This window comes from Felis catus, chromosome D4 (genome assembly GCF_018350175.1).
Source record: "Felis catus isolate Fca126 chromosome D4, F.catus_Fca126_mat1.0, whole genome shotgun sequence".
Taxonomy (NCBI): Eukaryota; Metazoa; Chordata; class Mammalia; order Carnivora; family Felidae; genus Felis; species Felis catus.
The window spans coordinates 58489378-58505922 of NC_058380.1; the positions used below are offsets into that span (position 1 = coordinate 58489378).

The 16545-nt window shown below is 49.0% G+C and overlaps 1 protein-coding gene across 3 annotated transcripts in view; it reads right to left on the reverse strand.

The window, feature by feature from the left end:
- PAX5 (paired box 5) overlaps window positions 1–16545 on the reverse strand; it is a 194714-nt gene that overhangs the window by 116132 nt on the left and 62037 nt on the right. For all 3 annotated transcript variants that reach the window (XM_019816199.2, XM_011288547.3, XM_045043375.1), the window contains exon 6: window positions 14633–14808. In XM_019816199.2, coding sequence (XP_019671758.1) covers window positions 14633–14808 — 176 coding nt within the window. The remainder of the gene's footprint in view (window positions 1–14632; window positions 14809–16545) is intronic.

Consider the following 16545-nt stretch of genomic DNA (forward strand, 5'->3'; position numbering starts at 1 on the left):
CTGTCTACCTCTCTCTCTGCCCCTCCCCCTGCTCACACGTACTCTCTCTTTCTCTCTCTCTCTCTCTCTCTCAAAAATAAGCAAACATTAAAAAAAACGTTTTTAAAGATTATCCCTTGTGTATCAATGTGTTTGGTGGCCATTGCTCCTTAGATCCCATCCCTTCCTTCTGGGTTTCATGTTCTTGTAGTTAACATATAGTTTGGTCTTGTGTGTCTTTTTAATCCACTATGACAATCTTTGTCTTTTAATGGGTATATTTATTTATTTATTTAAGTTTATTTATTTATTTTGAGAGAGAGAGGGGCGCCTGGGTGGCGCAGTCGGTTAAGCGTCCGACTTCAGCCAGGTCACGATCTCGCGGTCCGCGAGTTCGAGCCCCGCGTCGGGCTCCGGGCTGATGGCTCAGAGCCTGGAGCCTGTTTCCGATTCTGTGTCTCCCTCTCTCTCTGCTCCTCCCCGTTCATGCTCTGTTTCTCTCTGTCCCAAAAATAAATAAACGTTGAAAAAAAAAATTTAAAAAAAAAAAAAAGAGAGAGAGAGAGAGAGAGAGCATGTGTGAGCAGGGGAGGGAGAGAGAGAGAATCCCGAGCAGGCTCCACACTGTCAGCAAGGAGCCTCATGCAGGGCTCTGAGCCAAAATCAAGAGTTGGACTCTCAACCGACTGAGCCACCCAGGCGCCCATTAATGGGAATATTTAGATGATTCACGTCTAAAGCAAGCGATGTTCTTGTTGGATTAACATCTACTAAGTTTGTAACTATTTTTTATTTATTGAATTTGTTCTTTATTTCATTCCCCTCCTTTTTTCTTCTTTCTCTGGGTTTAATTAAATATAGTATATGATTCCAGTTTATCTGCTTCACACTACTGAAATGTACACTTATATATGTTTAAGAGGATAATTTTTACATTATGTGTTTTTCCCACAATTAAGAAAAAATTTTAAGTTTAAAAAAAGAGCTTTAGTGGTTGTCCTCGAGTTTTCAATATACATTTAAAAAGTTCACCTTAATTAACACTGTATCTCTTCAGGTGTAGTACAGGTACCTTCTAACAGAGTAGAGTATTCCCAATTACCCCTTCCTGCCCCTTGTGACACTGCTGCCATTCATTTCACTTATCCATATGTCACAATCACCCCCATTCATTGTTACTATTATCACTTCAAACCGTTACCTTTCCAATCAACTAAGACTTAAAACAAAAATCAAGTAGTTTATTTTATTTTCATTTATTCCTTTTCCCCTGTCCTTCTAGAAGTAAGGTAGCTTTTCCCTCTGGCTTTCCTCAAGATTCTCTTTTTGTCTGTAGTCTTCTGATGTTTGAGTATGATATGTGTTGGTGTAGATATCAAAATATCTTGATATTCTCCAAGATTTCTGCATCTGTGGTTTGCTATCTGTCATTAACTTTGGAAAGTTCTCAGCCGTTACTACTTCAAATATTTCTTCTTCATTCTCTCTCTCCTTCTGGTGCTCCAATTATGCATGTGTTACTCCTCTTAAAATTATTCCACACCCCTTGGATGTTCTGTTTTGGTCATTTTGTCGATGTTCTGTGTTCTCTTTTTTCCTCTCTGCATTTCGGCTTGGGAGGTCTCTGTGGACACCTCTTCAAGCTCACTGATTCTTCACTTGGCTGTCCAATCTGCTGAGCAGTCCATCAAAGGCATTCTTCATTTCTGTTATTGTGCTTTTTCTTGTTAGCATTTCCCTTCAATTCTTAGAGTTTCCATATCTCTGCTTACATTACCCATCTGTCCTTTTGTGCCGTCTGCTTTTTCCATTAGAGCCCTTAACATATCATAGTTATTTAAATTTTTTAAATTTGTTTTGAGAGAGAGAGAGAGAGAGAGAGAGAGAGAGAGAGAGAGAGAAGGGGAGGGGCAGCCAGAAGGGGAAAGAGAGAATCTCAAGCAGGCTCTGTGCCGTCAGCACAGAGTGGGGCTCAAACTCACCAACCTCACGTGAGATCATGACCTGAGCTGAAATCAAGAGTCGGAAGCTTAATCAACTGACCCACCCGGGCACCCGGTATCATGGTTGTTTTAAATTCCCTATATAAGAATTCTAAAATCCGTGTCACATCTGAGTGTGTTTCTCATGCTTACTTTGTCTCTCAGACTGTGTTTTTTCTTGCCTAACTTTTTGCCAAAAGCTGGGCATGAGAATTGGGTAGCAGAAACTGAGGTAAACAGGTCTTTAGTAGAGGCTTTATGTTAATCTGGAAGATATCAGCTGCAACTCTGTATGCTCCTATCTCTGCAGGTTTCAATAGCTGTTTGCCCTTCCACCTCAGATCTCTGATGGGTCAAGAAAAGGTGTTGATTTCAGCTTGCTCAGCTCTACTTGTTGTTGGAAATATGGGAGCAATGACTTCCTAGATCTTCATATGCCAGAGCTAAAACTGGAGGTCTCTCCTATCCTTCTTCCTGGAGTACCTCATTATCAGGTCAGTAAGAGTGTCTGAGTGGTAAGCCCTCTTTGTATTTGTCTGAAAATGTCTTTATTTGCCTTCACTGTTAAATGATCATTTATCTGAGTACAGATCAATTGTTATTATCTCATAACACTTAACGATATTTTCTACTATTTTCTGGCTCCTGAAAAAAAAAGTGTTGTCAATCTAAAAGTTATATTTTCTCTCTAGTTGCCTTTATAACTCTCTTTGTCTCTGACATTCTTCAGTTTCACTACCCCTTTGCCAAGATGTACATTTATTTTTATTTAACTTGCTGGGATTTAGTTATGCTTCTTCAATCTAACGCCCCATGTCTTACAACAGTTCTATTCTATACATTCTTTAGCCAATATTTCTTCAAATATTGCCTCACCTCTATTTTTCCTATTTATTCCTCCAGAGCAACTACTAGATATAGTTTGGACCTTCTCGTGAAACTCTGCTTTATCTGTAACCCTCTCTTTAAGACTTCCCAACTCCTTAGACTTCTAGCTTGCATTCCCAGCAATTTCCTCAGCTCTGTTTCCCAAATCACTAATTTTCTACTCAGCTGTGTCTTACCTGGTATTTAATCCATGAATTGAAAATTTAATTTTGGTAACTAGTAAAATTTTTATTTCTAGAACATGCATTTGGCTCTTTTTCTAATCTGCGTTTTCCTATTCCATGGTGTTTTCTCCTTTTGTAGTATTTCCGGTCCTTTTTTCATCTCTGTAGTCATTTCACAGTCTGTTTCAGATTGTCTGTTATTTTAAGTTCTTGGAGCATTAATTCTTCTGGGTATGTCTCCCATACTCCCCCTCATTTCCTGGTGTGGTTTGCAATTTTTTTAAATCGTAAGCTCATCTTCAGCAGTTACCATTCACTCTGTAGGCAAGTTGTACAGACTGGACTGCGGAAGGATCCAGGTGAGAGTTTGTCAGGTGCTTCTGCTAGGCATCTCAAGGATTTCACTGATAGGAGCCTGCTTTTTATATTAATTTCTCTACTTGAGTTTCTTGGCAATAATATAAAGTGGATACCACACTTGTATGTAGCACAGCCTTGGGATTATAACTTCTCATGGGAAACCTTTGCTGTGCTTGGAGTCCTGTGTGGAATCAGGGTTTCCACTGTTTTCATCAGTCTGGAGGTGAAATGGGCCCACTGCTCACTTCATGGAAAGTGCCATCCTTCCAGGTTTCAAGTTTTTTACAGACAGTTCACTTCCAACTCCCCTATCACGTAGGTCTCAGGCCAAATCTTCTGTCTCAGCACCAGCATCAACACCCCCAGACCCTGTTCACTATGAACTATGTCCAGGACCAGTAAGTACCCTGAGCCACTGGGATATTAGCTCATGCACTTCAAGTTCTGGCTCTGAGCTCCTTCCTAATTTCCAGCCCCCAAGGACTTCCCTCTCTTTAATGCAACATCAGATATATGTCAAAAATATTTCATTCTTATATTTGATCCAGTGTTTCTATTGTTTAAGAAGAAAGAGGTGCCTATAATAGCTGAGACCTTGTTATCAGAATTAGAAATCTGTGTTCTTTTTTTTATAATTTACAAAACAACAAAGTGTGCGTCTGTGTGTGTGTGCTTGAGAGCTTTGTAAACAGCCAAATTCCTTAAGCCAAACTTCCAGTGCACTCTCAAAACAAACAAGCTATGAGTAGAATATTCTGTTTGTTTTCTTTTTTGCCTTTTTTTAAAATTACAAATATTGCTAAGCCTTGTGTAGGGGGAAATATCTCTACCCCCAAAGTCAATTTTCACACAGCACCTTTGGTTGCGTCTATCGCTGTTACTTTATGCCACACGGCACAGCACAGGTGGTCAATGTCACTGACATGGCGTAGCCATAAAAATTTCTTGGATGAATGAATGAATAAATGAATGAAAGAACATCCCGGCAAGGCCCAGCCAGCTCTTTGACAATTTGCTTGTAATCTTTAAACCCCACGATACACAGAATTTGACTGTCATCTAAAAGAGTGGAACAGACGGGAAGAAAAACTGTAAGCAAGTCAAAATAAAAATAAGAGATGGGTTTCCAATTTGTTTTATATCTCACAGAAATGTTAGCGCTGGAATGAATCCCAAGGATGACACGGTCTAATCCCCCACCCCAAATGCAGAAACCATAACCCAGAGGGAAGTGACGAGCCCAAGAGGCATCATGAAAGCCCGGGGGCCTGTCCCACACTTTTTCACTATGGCAACTTCCTCAGTGTTCCCTCAGACATTCCTCAATCTCGCCAAACAGACCCAATGACTTTTCTTGGGAAGCCACCCTTCTGCTTGACCCACAGGAACACAAAGAATACTCAGAACATTCCGTTGTTTAGGAAATATTTTAACAGCTGTTCAGGAAGAAATGGGCATCCCTAGGCAAGACTCTAAGGGAGTAGAGCAAGTGAAAAAGGTTGAGGCCTCAGAATCCATGTAGTTTCACCCCTGGGTCACTTTGAGATGACAACAGCAGAAGGGCTAAGGGAGAATATGGCTGGTCTAGAGGCACAAGAACCTCTAGGGATCTGGGAGCAAGAATTCCAGCACAGTCCTTGTTATTAACTCATTCCAAAGGCAAGATGACATCTAAGTTAAATCTTGCTTGCATCTCAGTGTTCAGAAAGGGGCTTTAGAGACGCCTGGGTGGCTCAGTTGGTTAAGCATCTGACTCTTGGTTTCTGGCAGGTCACGATCTTGCGGTTCATGAGTTCGAACCCTGCATTGAGCTCTGTGCTGACAGTGCGGAGCCTGCTTGGGATTCTCTCTCTCTCTCCCTCTCTCCCCCTCTCTTTCTGTCCCTTCCCTGCTCATCCTCTCTGTGTCTCTCTCTCTTTCTCTTTCTCTCTCAAATAAATAAACTTTAAAAAAGAAAGGGTTTTCTGCCGTCAGGGAAGAACTGGGAAGAACTGGGAAGACAAGTGCCCTTCTCCTTGCTGCTATCATCCTCTCCACTCTTATGGCTCCTTCCATGGTAAGAGTCACTCCTCTGACCCGTCAAAGCCCAGGACATTTACTGGGCCACCTCCACCATGCCTTGAGGTCAGAAGTCTTCCTCTGGCATCAGGCTTCTATGTACAACTAGGTCAGAAGGTGCCTGCTTCCCATGGGAAGGCCTAGCCATGCCCTCTTACTTCCATCCTGTCCACCTGCAACTGCGTGGGTAAGCCCTCTGCTTCTTCCATCTCTAAAATTTATGATTCCTCCCTCCTTTAACATCCCCAGGTTCCTGCACAGCAAGCCCAAGTGCAAAGTCAATGCAAAGAAGTCAAATGCAAAACTACTAAACTCTCTTTCTCGTCAAGAGCTGAGTTGATGATGAGGTACACTCTTATAGCCCAAACCTTCTGCTTAGGACATTTGCCCTGAGGGACCCTTGGGTGGCGGGAAGTCACAAAGCCCCAAGATAGTGGCACATCTTCCAAGCATCAAATTGGAAAATCTAGGAATGGTGCCCCAGAATGTCTGGGATTTTTCTTAGTTTAACTTAGGCTACTGGAAAAGCTGCATTCTCAAGCCCTGTGGTCACAGCGGCCAGGCCCATGCAGAAATGCACTGATTAGCGTGTGGCCATCACATTCACCCGTAAGACAGAGCCCTTTGAAACCTTCTGCGGCACCTCTGTGGGTGTGGTTGAGGACTGTGCCCAGGGCCTCCACAGGGCCCCCACTGGAAACCCATGCGGCCATTCCCTTCCACCCTGTCGGAAAAAAACATGGCTTCCTTTGGGGGAATTGTCCTATTTTCCCCTGGTGGATAATGAGAAGCACACAAAAGACTGCTTCCCGCTTTGCTTTGACCATCAGAAAGCTCACAATCAAATCTGAGCTCAACTCTAGTAACCTGGGGGCCTGGCTGCAGAGTTGGGGGGTCTGGGGTTAGGTGGGAGGAGGTAAAGGAGCGGAGAAGAAAGGGGAGAAGCAATGCATCACAGGGCCACACAGTTCCCGGTCAGCGCCCCAAGACTGGAGAGAAGGCCAACCCCAGCCAGGGCTGACAACTGTCTCCAGGGGACCAGCGACTTGGTCTGCACCTGGCAAATAAGCCTCCTGGTCTCCCAACCCTCCAAGTCTCCTCAGAGCAGCAGAATAACCTTCTAATCTGTATTGGATTAGATCCTGATAGTCCCTGGTTTACAAATTACAATCTTCTCTTTGCTCTCAAGACAAAACCCAAAGCCATGGCCCTAGTCCACATCTGGCCCCCACCACCTCATTACCTGCACCACAGGCCGCTTTCTACCTCTCATGCTTACCAGCCCCACAGGACATCTTTTGGTTACTAGGCCACCAAAGCCTTTATATAGGCTGTTCCCTCTGCCTAGAACACTGTTCCCTGCCACACTTTCCCTTCTTGAGCTCAAAGGTGCATCCTCAGAGAGACATTCCCTGATGCCCCTCCCCCCATATAGATGAGGTCCCACTCTTTACTCTTTGGTCTTTCTCTTCAGAGCACCTATCATACTCTGTGATACCTGGTAATGACACCATTTTTCCTGGTAGAATAATGTGGTCAAAATTTGTCTCCTTTGCTATAGGGTCAATTCTGGGAACGATGTCTGTCTTTGTTGCTGCTCTGTCCCAACGCTTAGCACAGTTCCTGGCACAGAGGGGGTACTCAATAAATATCTGCTGAATGAAGCCAATAAGTCAATCAGGAAGTGTCTGCACATGCAGAGTAAAGGGCGCTGACCCCAGAGGACAGTCTACACCCGCAAAAAGCAGGGAGCAGAGAATGGGGCAATCTTACGAGCTACATCATTTAGGGCATGTGACTTACTCTCTCTCTGCCTCAGTTTCCTTATCTGCCACATGAAGATCCTGCTCTGCTTTGCAGAGCCATTGTGAACTAGACTCCCCTGCTAGCTGTTGTGGGTTTTCAGTAGTGATCCCTTTATCTTAAGTTATGTATCACTCTCCCAGCCCCTTGCAAGCTGGCACCTGTTGGCAGGACACAGGTCTGTTTAGTCCTTTCCACCCTCTTCCCTGAGGGGCCTGGCTCTGAGCTCTTGGGCAGAGGATGCCCAGCACCCTGTGTGCGTGGTGAGGCTGGCGGCAGCCACCACTATCCAGACTTCCTCACCAGAAGCCTCCACCCTGCTCTGTGCACGAGAGGAGCTGGCTTCATCACTAGCCTCCTGAGAGCTTACAGCCTCCGGCCCCTTGCCACTCAGGGCCATGGGTCCCGGGCCCCAGGCTGGCCCACCCCAGTGAGGATTCCTGAGGGGAAACATCCCTTGAGCGCCCCTTCCACCCAGCAGCTTTAAAGGTCTCCTTTTCTCACCTTCCCACCCACCAAAGCCCTCCTGCTCTCCGTGCCTTAGAATTATTCTTTCAGGTTGGAAGAGCCTTGACATTTAGCTAATCAAGTCCTCAGTGGATTCTTAAACTTCTAATACAGCAAATATGAATAAGGATAGATTCTACTTACACGCCTCTGGTGACAGGAGGCTCACTACTTCACAAGGAGGCCCACTCCACTGGTTAGGAAGCTTGGGCTATGAGAAAGTTCTCTTAGCCTGCCTCCTTCCCTGTTCACATCCCCAAGTCTTCCCTTCTTCAGACCAAACAGCCCCAATTTCTCCAGTCATCCCTCCTAGGAAAGAGTTTTCAATCGTCTCTTCTAAATGTTCTCTACTGTATCCGCAAAGGAGGAGTCTGGTTCTGAGCACAGCCTTAGCAGAGGAAGGCTGGGGTAAGCAGAGCAAAACCAGATCAGAGTGGAACAGCACAGTCATTGCCCTCAGACTTCTGTTCATACCTCCAGAAACCACACTGGTGCCTGTGGCGGCCCCACCACTTTCTAACCCATGCTTGGCTCCCAGGATAAGTAGAGTGAACCCCCAGGTGTGTTCCCAGGAAACTGGTCACCTGTAAGAATCAGTGGGCAGCCTGACTGTGTTGCAATGGGAGCGACCCGGTGGCCACCAGCCTGGACTCTGGGGCCAGGGATTTGGGCTCCGATCTCGCCCCGGCACTTACTACATACCTTCAGCGACATTACTGCTAACCTCACTAAGCCATCCTGTCTGCACAAAGGTGATAATAGCGTTGTTGTGACTTTGTAATGACATGGGGCAAGGAAAGTGCTCCTCAGAACACAGCCAGACCCATGGCAAGCAATGAATACATCATTGTTACAACCATCACTACAGTAATGATTAGGACTTGATGCTTTCATGAACTTAGACAAGAAGCAACTTAGTGCTGGCTGAACTGGGTCAGTGAAGGCCACTCCTGGTGGGCCCCGACAGGGTAGATTTAGAAACAGACAGAAGGAATAGCCTATGCAGGGCAACAGTGAGCAGGAGCTTGGAGTAAGACAACAACAGTAAGGGACACCTGAGCGGCCCAATCGCTTAAGCATCTGACTCTTGATTTCAGCTCAGGTCATGGTCTCACAGTTTGTGGGATCAAGCCCTTCGTCGGGCTCTGTGCTGAGGGCGCTGAGCCTGCTTGGGACTCTCTCTCGCTCTCTCTCTGTCCCTCCCCTGCTGGCACACGCACACACCCTCTCTCTCTCTCAACAAACAAATAAACATTTTTTTAAAAGAATAACAACATTAAGAAAGTAATAACAATCGCAGTAGCTGCCACTCTGCATGCTCGGAGCTATCCCTGCTGTTCACGCACTCACATACATGCACACACATGCACCCCACACACAGGCCCATGGTCCGTGCGCCCTCAAACAGAGAAGGATCCCAGCCCACAAGGGCCAGTGAGAGGTCAGGCCTGGCCATAGCCAGAGCATCCTGTGGGCAAGCAGAGGTGCATGGCGGGGGGCGGTGAAGGGCCATGACGGGGATGAAGGGCCCAGGTTGGGGTCTCGAGTCGGTAAACCACGAGGGACTCCCAAGTGAGGATGGGCTTCAGAAAGAGAGATTTGACAATAGCAGCAGGGACAGGGCAAGAGGCAGGAGTCCCAGGGAAGGTCGCCTCCAGATGAGAAGAGTACTCCAGGCCACGGACACAAGGTTCTTTGGGGCCCACTACCCCCACAGTGAAGTCAGACCTCCTCACCTCCACATGCCAGCCCTCTGGGGTTTGGCTGACCCACTACTTCTCCAGTCCTCTTGTCCAGACTGCCTCTCACCCATCCTCCATTCAACTACCTAGACCGGCCCACAGTTCCCTGCTATCTCACACTGCTTCATGCCCTTGCCCACATCGTCCTTCTGCCTAGAATGCCCCCTCCGGCCATCTCTACCATCTCCACAGATCTAGATTCTGCCCATCCCTCAAGACACAGCACTAATGGCACCTCCTCCAGGAAGACTTCCCCCTTCCTCAGCCCAGCACACTGGTCTCCACAGTCCCTCCTCTCCGTACCTCACCTCCTTCTGATGGGCACGGACCCACTACAGAGGAAAACGAACTCCTTGAAGAAAGGAAGCATGTCCAGCACCTCATCTTTTTCCCTACAGTCCCAGCCCTTTTTCTGAGTCAGGTAGGTGTTCAGACCATCTCTGATGATCAAGCTCAATTATGCTCAGAAACTCAGGGGTAGGACACCCACAGGAATAGGCAATGCTCGGCCCAGGGCCACCAGCCTGGAGAGAGACCACCATTCAGGGGGCAAAGCAGCATAAGCAAGTGGGAGGCATTTCTGGTGGCTTTCTCTTTCAGACAAGGGACAGGCCCTCTCCCAGTTTAACCCCCCATGACCTTTGAACTTCCCGGGAGGTCAGCAGCACGTCCCCTTCCCCAGCTGTCTTTCTGTCTCTGGCCCGATGGGAGGGAGGGCCCTGGGCCGGTTCCATTTTGCGCCCGTATTGATCTGTTGGCAGCAATGGGCTGGATAATTAGCCAGGAATTAGGGTTTCTATTACAGCCAGGAGGCTGCTCCAGCTGATTTATCACCTGAATAATTTACTGTGATTGAAAGGAAATTAAAATGAACTCCATTTGACAACTGTGAGCTTTTATGGGCTTTAGTGAAGGCTCAAAAGCCAGATTAATAGCCTGGTGTTGGTTAATAGTCTGCCGAGAGTAAATACGGCAGGCTGAGCTCCGAGGCGGCCTTCCTGCCGAGGCCGGAGGAGGGACCAGCTCCCGCTAGGAGCAGGCAGGCGACAGCGTCACCGCGAGTTTTACTGAAACAGATTCCACTGTTCAAAACGCACTCACCACCAGCACTTGTTTCTTTCCTTTTCTTTTCTTTTTTTTTCTTTTTTCTCTTCCCCTTCAGGGTGATTTTTACTCACTCCACATGTAGGGAAAACAGAATTGCTTTTTCAATAACCATTTTGAAAAGGAAGTGTTTCATTGCCCCAGAAGTATGTACACATTACACCCAGGGCCAAGGGTTTACTAAGTTTCCATATAAAAGCAGGAAGCCTGCCCTACCCACCCAGGGCAGATCTGGGTGGCAACAGCGGCAAGGTGGGTGTGGGTGTGACTGGTAGGACCCCAGCCTGGCCTCGACGAGGAATGTTCTTCCCATGAGTGGTTGGGCTGGGTAGGCAATTCAGGAGGATTTGACCACCAGAGCCCATGGGGAGGAAAGACTCTGAGGATTCTGGAATGACAGGCAGACTCCGGCTGCCAAAGGCCAGTCCCCAGAACCAGCCAGTTAGAAAATGCTCCTAGAATCTTTTGGGGACAGGGAGGCCCATGCAGCCATCTAGCACAGAATGAGGACAGAAGACCCCGAAGTCAAGTTCCAGCTCTGTGGCCTCAACAAGTCCTGGAAGCTCCCTGGGCTGAAAATGGGGTGAATGGGAAAAAATGTTCCAATCTGTGAAATGGAGCTTACCAGTCTTGCCCACACTGTTCAGCAGGCACTTAAATTGTGAATCCAAGGGGAGAATGGATGTGAAAGGGCTTTGAAAACAGTACAGTAGCCTGCTTAGGTGGGGACGACCACTGCTGTTGGGTTGCTGCTGTGCTATTGTTGTTGTTGGCAAAATCACAATTACGGCCACCACAGATAAGGAACTGAGGTCCAGAGAAAAAGCCACCTGCCCAACAGGGCGGAGCCAGGACTCAAGTCGAACTCCCTCAACCCCAAAGCCAGATGAAGCTCTTTCTTCCCCATAGGCTGCTCGGTGAAACTGACAGCAAGACCCCACCAAGGCCACTAGGCCATGGAGACACAGGTCTGCTCACATATAGAAGAGACGCCACCCTCGGCTGCCGGAGCTCCAGGCCCCCTTCTCGGTGCCACCACCGTGCCATGCTACTCTGGGGCTCACAAGGCAAAGCAGAGAGTGGGCACGAGGGGGTTCATACCCTTGCGTGTCAACCTTGTACGGCAACTTGTACCCTTGACACGCACTCTTTCCCGGTCTGTGGCCCCTTGCTTTGGCTGTCATTTGTCCAGTGACTAGGAACCAGGAGCGAGGGTACGTCATTCATAGTCCAGTGCCTGTGTGTGTGCCTGGCAGCCCCGTGGCCTCACCTTCCATCTCTCCTCATTACGGCACATTACGGGGAGGTGAAGCAGATTAACCAGAAAGCACTGAGTCAGTCATTATCCCGCCACACGCTCGCCCGCAGGCCCCGCCTCAGAGCCCACACAGACACAGGCCCGCGGTCGTGTCCGCGCCATTCTGAAGGACACTGCATAGCAAGACCGTTAGGAACAGGGCCCTTGCAGAGTTTGTAACTCGGTCTCCTCCCCACCAGGCCGCATCTCTACAGGGGCCTATCAGGACCTGTCCCTCAATGTTGCCTCCTCTGTAACTCCTCCCCCGATGCTCCCAAATGAGGCAACCTCCCCATTCATCAGCGCCCGCAGAACCTTCTCCCTTGCCTTGCAGGTTCTGGATCCATGTCACATGGCCCCTGAGAGAGTGTGGGCAGACAGAGTTGACGCTTGACTCATCCCTCTGTCCCCCTGGGTGCCTGGCACTGTGCCAACCTCACAGGCAGCATGCGAGAAATACGTCGGATAAGTGAACATATGAATGTCTAAGCAAGTGAGGAAATACACGGATGGCTTCTGGACTCCTCCCAATTATGATGCCCTGCAGTCTCTGCCCAGATTTCCTGGGCATTCGAAGCTAAAATGATGCAGACTCTGAATTCCGTTAAGAATCGAGGGAAATCCAGTCTCTAACACTGAATGCCTACCTGAAGTAAACAGGAACTTAGTACAAGTGCTAGAGGCTTCATGAAGTAGAGACCAGGTTGAGTGTAGAGGCCTGGGCCCTCACTCTTCTCCACTCACTTGCTGGGTGACCCTGGACAAACCCTGTCCCCTCTCGGGGCCTCTAAAAAATGAGGGAGTTGAAAGCTTGCCTCTGTACCCTCTGCTAGTCTCTCAAATCATGTGATCTTGTCGATGGTTAGAAGATACATTTTCTCCCCAGTTCTGGAGGGAAAGGTGGGCTTCATCCAAGGAAGGCTCCTTTTCTTTCTCCTCCTGTGTCAGACGGAATGTGGCTTTGGCCACCTCTCAGAAGGGCTCTGAGCAGGGAGAGAGGCTGTTTGTGATGGAAACAGACTCTTTACCTGAAAGCTCAAGGTCTAAAGTGTGTGGGATCAGCTCTGTCCAGCCCACAGGACCACCTCATTCCCACGGGACACTTTACGTGTAGAAGACAGACCAAAATCTTGACCACAGCGTACGAGACCTGGCCCATCTCCCCAACACTCCCACGTCCTCACGCCCTGAAGCCCAGGCACAGTGGCTCTCTTGGCCCTCTTTCCATTCCTCACCTTGCCGTGCCCCCTCTTACCTCAAGGCCCCTGCCCTTGTTGTTGCCTCTGCCAGGCACATTCCCCCCCACCCTGTGTCCCTTCTCCTGTCCTGCCCTACCCCTCAGGGCTCAGCATAAAAGCATTTCCCCCCAGAAGCCATGGTGGCCTCCAGGCTGGCTCAGCTTGTGCTTTATTCTTTCAGAGAACCTCAGCACCTAGCACATCTGTAATCCATGACCTTTGGGGTTATTCTTACTTATGGGATTCTTCCACATATCTATAGGTTCCCTGAGGGCAGGTCCAAGCCTGTCTTGTTCACTCACAGTACCTAGTGCCTGGCTCCATGCTTTGCACACAGGTGATACTCCTTGGTGTTTGTTGAGTGAATACATGACTTGCCGTGTGGCCTTCAGACAAGTCTCTGCCTCTCTGGGCCTCGGTTTCTCCATGTGAAAACAAAGTGGCTAGATGGTCTGTGAGAGCCCTCACAAGAACCGCTCAGACAGCTAGACTGTCATAGGATGGTGGCCCTGGAGGCTTTGCTCACTCCTCCCTACTCAACATCCCCTCTGGTCCCTTTCCCCTCCATGGGAGCTTGTGCACACAGCCTGTAGGGTTTTGACTGGCTCTATGGGAAAACTTCAGAAGCCCCATCTAATTAGCATGTAAAGGAAGCTCAGCGAGGCCAGTCCTCAGCACCAGGATCAGCTAGCTAGGTCTCTGACTTGCCCACCAGATGGGAGCTCTCGGCAGGCGGGGACCATATCTGAGCCGCCTATGCCTACCAGGTAACCAGCCCAGACTGGGCATCAGGAAATAGTCTCTCGAGTTGCATCTGGTACTTAGGGACCTTATCCAGGCCCCAGAAGCCTCTCACTGGGCAAATCCTTTCTGGTCCCATAGCTAAGACAGTGACTGCTTGTCTGTCCACGGTCAGCAAGGGGTCATCCTTCTACTTCTCTCCCTGTCTTGCAAATGACCCGGCTGGGAGTTTGTCCAGTGAGACACTTCCCCCTCTCCAGACTCTTGGATTCGGTCTCTAAAAGCATGCCAGGGCGAGCTGACGCGTGGGCTGACGGTGGGGTACACGCTGGCACCACTATAACGTGCTTTGTGACCGTATTTCCATCTTCATCCTGACTGGCAGGATGGTGACCCAAGACCACCTCCAGTGGCCCAGAAGGTCATGACACCAGCTCTGTGCCGAGAGCCTGGGGAAAGGACGCCATTCAGCAAAAGCAGAGCAGCCAGACAAGTCATGTGACCATGCCCCACCCCGCCCCCACCCCCCCACCCCACAGGCTGGCCAGGGAGACAGAGGCACCAGGGCAAGAAGTTGCCAGAACCCCAGACAAGTCCTCCTGACCTTAGGGGACGCTGCAACCGTCCAAGTCGGGCCGAGAACAACGAGAAGCCCGCCTCTGAGCAGAACCCGGCATTCCCGCCCACACCCCGCCAAACGCCTTCGGGAGGGCCCCCCCAGGTCTGCGTCTGGCTGGGGGTACGGCAGGCAGGGAGCCGTGGGGCGTACCTGCTCGGGCTTGATGGGCTCTGTGGTGGTGAAGATGTCCGAGTAGTGCTGCCTCTCAAACACGCGGTCCAGCACCTCCAGCTGCTGCTGCGTGAACAGTTCTCCCCGCATCTGCTTCCGGAGGAAGTCTCTGCCTGGCAGTGAGTGGCCGTTCGGCACCGGAGACTCCTGAATACCTTTGATGAGCATGAGAGAGGAAAGGGGGGGGGGGCAGGTTACACAAGTTGCTAAAGAAAGTCACGTCAGCTGGTGAGAGAAGACAGCCTGAGAGACCCACAAGCCCAGCTCCTTCCCTGACGAGAGAGGAAACAGACAGGGACTCAGACAAGGGGGCCCTCAGTCAAGGTTACCCTGCTGGTTAGTGCAGAGCCAGCCTCCCGTAGCCACCTGCCAGGCACCATGTGAAGCCTTTTCTACGTGCATCATCTCACCTAAAACTCACAACGACCCCAAGGTAGGTAACATTATTTTCCCCATTTTGCAGATGAGAAAATTGAGACCCGAGGAATTAAAGTCATTCACCTGAAGATGAGAGCTCAGGTTGACTGGAAGGCTTAAGTACCAGGTGCCACTTCCTCTTCTATAATGAAGATTCCCCCACCCCGTGGAGGTACGGTTTTGTCCCAGAGCCGAAGCCCTTAACCCAGAACATCTGCCACTACATCACATGACCAGTCAGTAAAGCACCGTGCCAGGACGGCTGTGGGGAAGGACACCACTTTCGTACAATTCTGGTGGGAGCCCACCGGTCACACACCCACGATACACAACTTGACAAAATCCATCAAAGTCACAAATGCACATATCCTTTGATGACACAGTTGCGCCTCTGGAAATGTTTTTTTACCACTAGACTCACACGTACGGGAAGTGATATGCGTGCAAGGTTCTAGTTGCAAAAGACTGGAAACAACACATGAATTTATTTGCAGGGGCTGGTTAAATGAGTTACGGCGTGCTCACACGGTGAGCCGCTGCAAAAGGGAACAAGGACTCCCACCGTGAACTGATACAGAAAGATCTTCCGGATACACCGTCCTATGAAAAATAAACCAGGTACAGCACAGCATGTATAACGTATAACCTTTTGTGTAAAAAATAAGAGGAAGAAAATAAGACTTCCCACGCATTTTGTGTATGCATATACAAAAGGAACTCTGGAGGGCACCATGAGAAACATTTAGAGCACTTACCCATTCCTTTCCGGGAGGTGGGAACTAAGTGGATAGAGGTGAAGGGGGGGATGCTTTTTTTGTTTTATGTTTTGTGTTACTGCAGAACTTTAAAGGTACCACTTACTCAAAAACACGAATTACCAAGGGTTAAATTCTGTATGTGTTCTATATTGTTAGCTCTCCACACTGTCACCATCTCTGGTGACGATGCTTACATTTCAAAGAAAATATTATGAATTACCAATAAAAAAGAAAACGGGAAGAAATATTTTTTGTGAGCCTTGAGCTTGAACCACTCAAAGTGAAAGACACAGCAAGGAGGGCAAAAGTTTCAAGCAAGGAAATGGCCTCGAGGGCCGTGCATCCCCCAGGGCCCTGTAGGACCCGGTTGCTCATGCAGGGCTGACCAGAGGTGAGGCGTCAGGCCCAGAGGTGAGGCATCTGCCTTTGCCACTGGGGAGCCCAAGGGAAACCAGCGCTTGTCAGATCTCTCACTGGCCCTCACACAGGCCTTGCCTGATTCTCTCGTACATCCCCCTCTGCCAGCACATGCTGCCCCAGACTTCATCCATCATGTCAGAGCCCCACTCGTGTGAGGAAGGAGGCCCAACCAAGGAGCTTGAAGCAGTGGGAAGCTGTGTCACTGAGATGAGCCAATAGCTGGTGTCTCCCTAACTGTCCTATCTGGGGGCAAATGCAATGCAGGGTCTGACACTTGAGCGAAGTCACCAGCTTTGG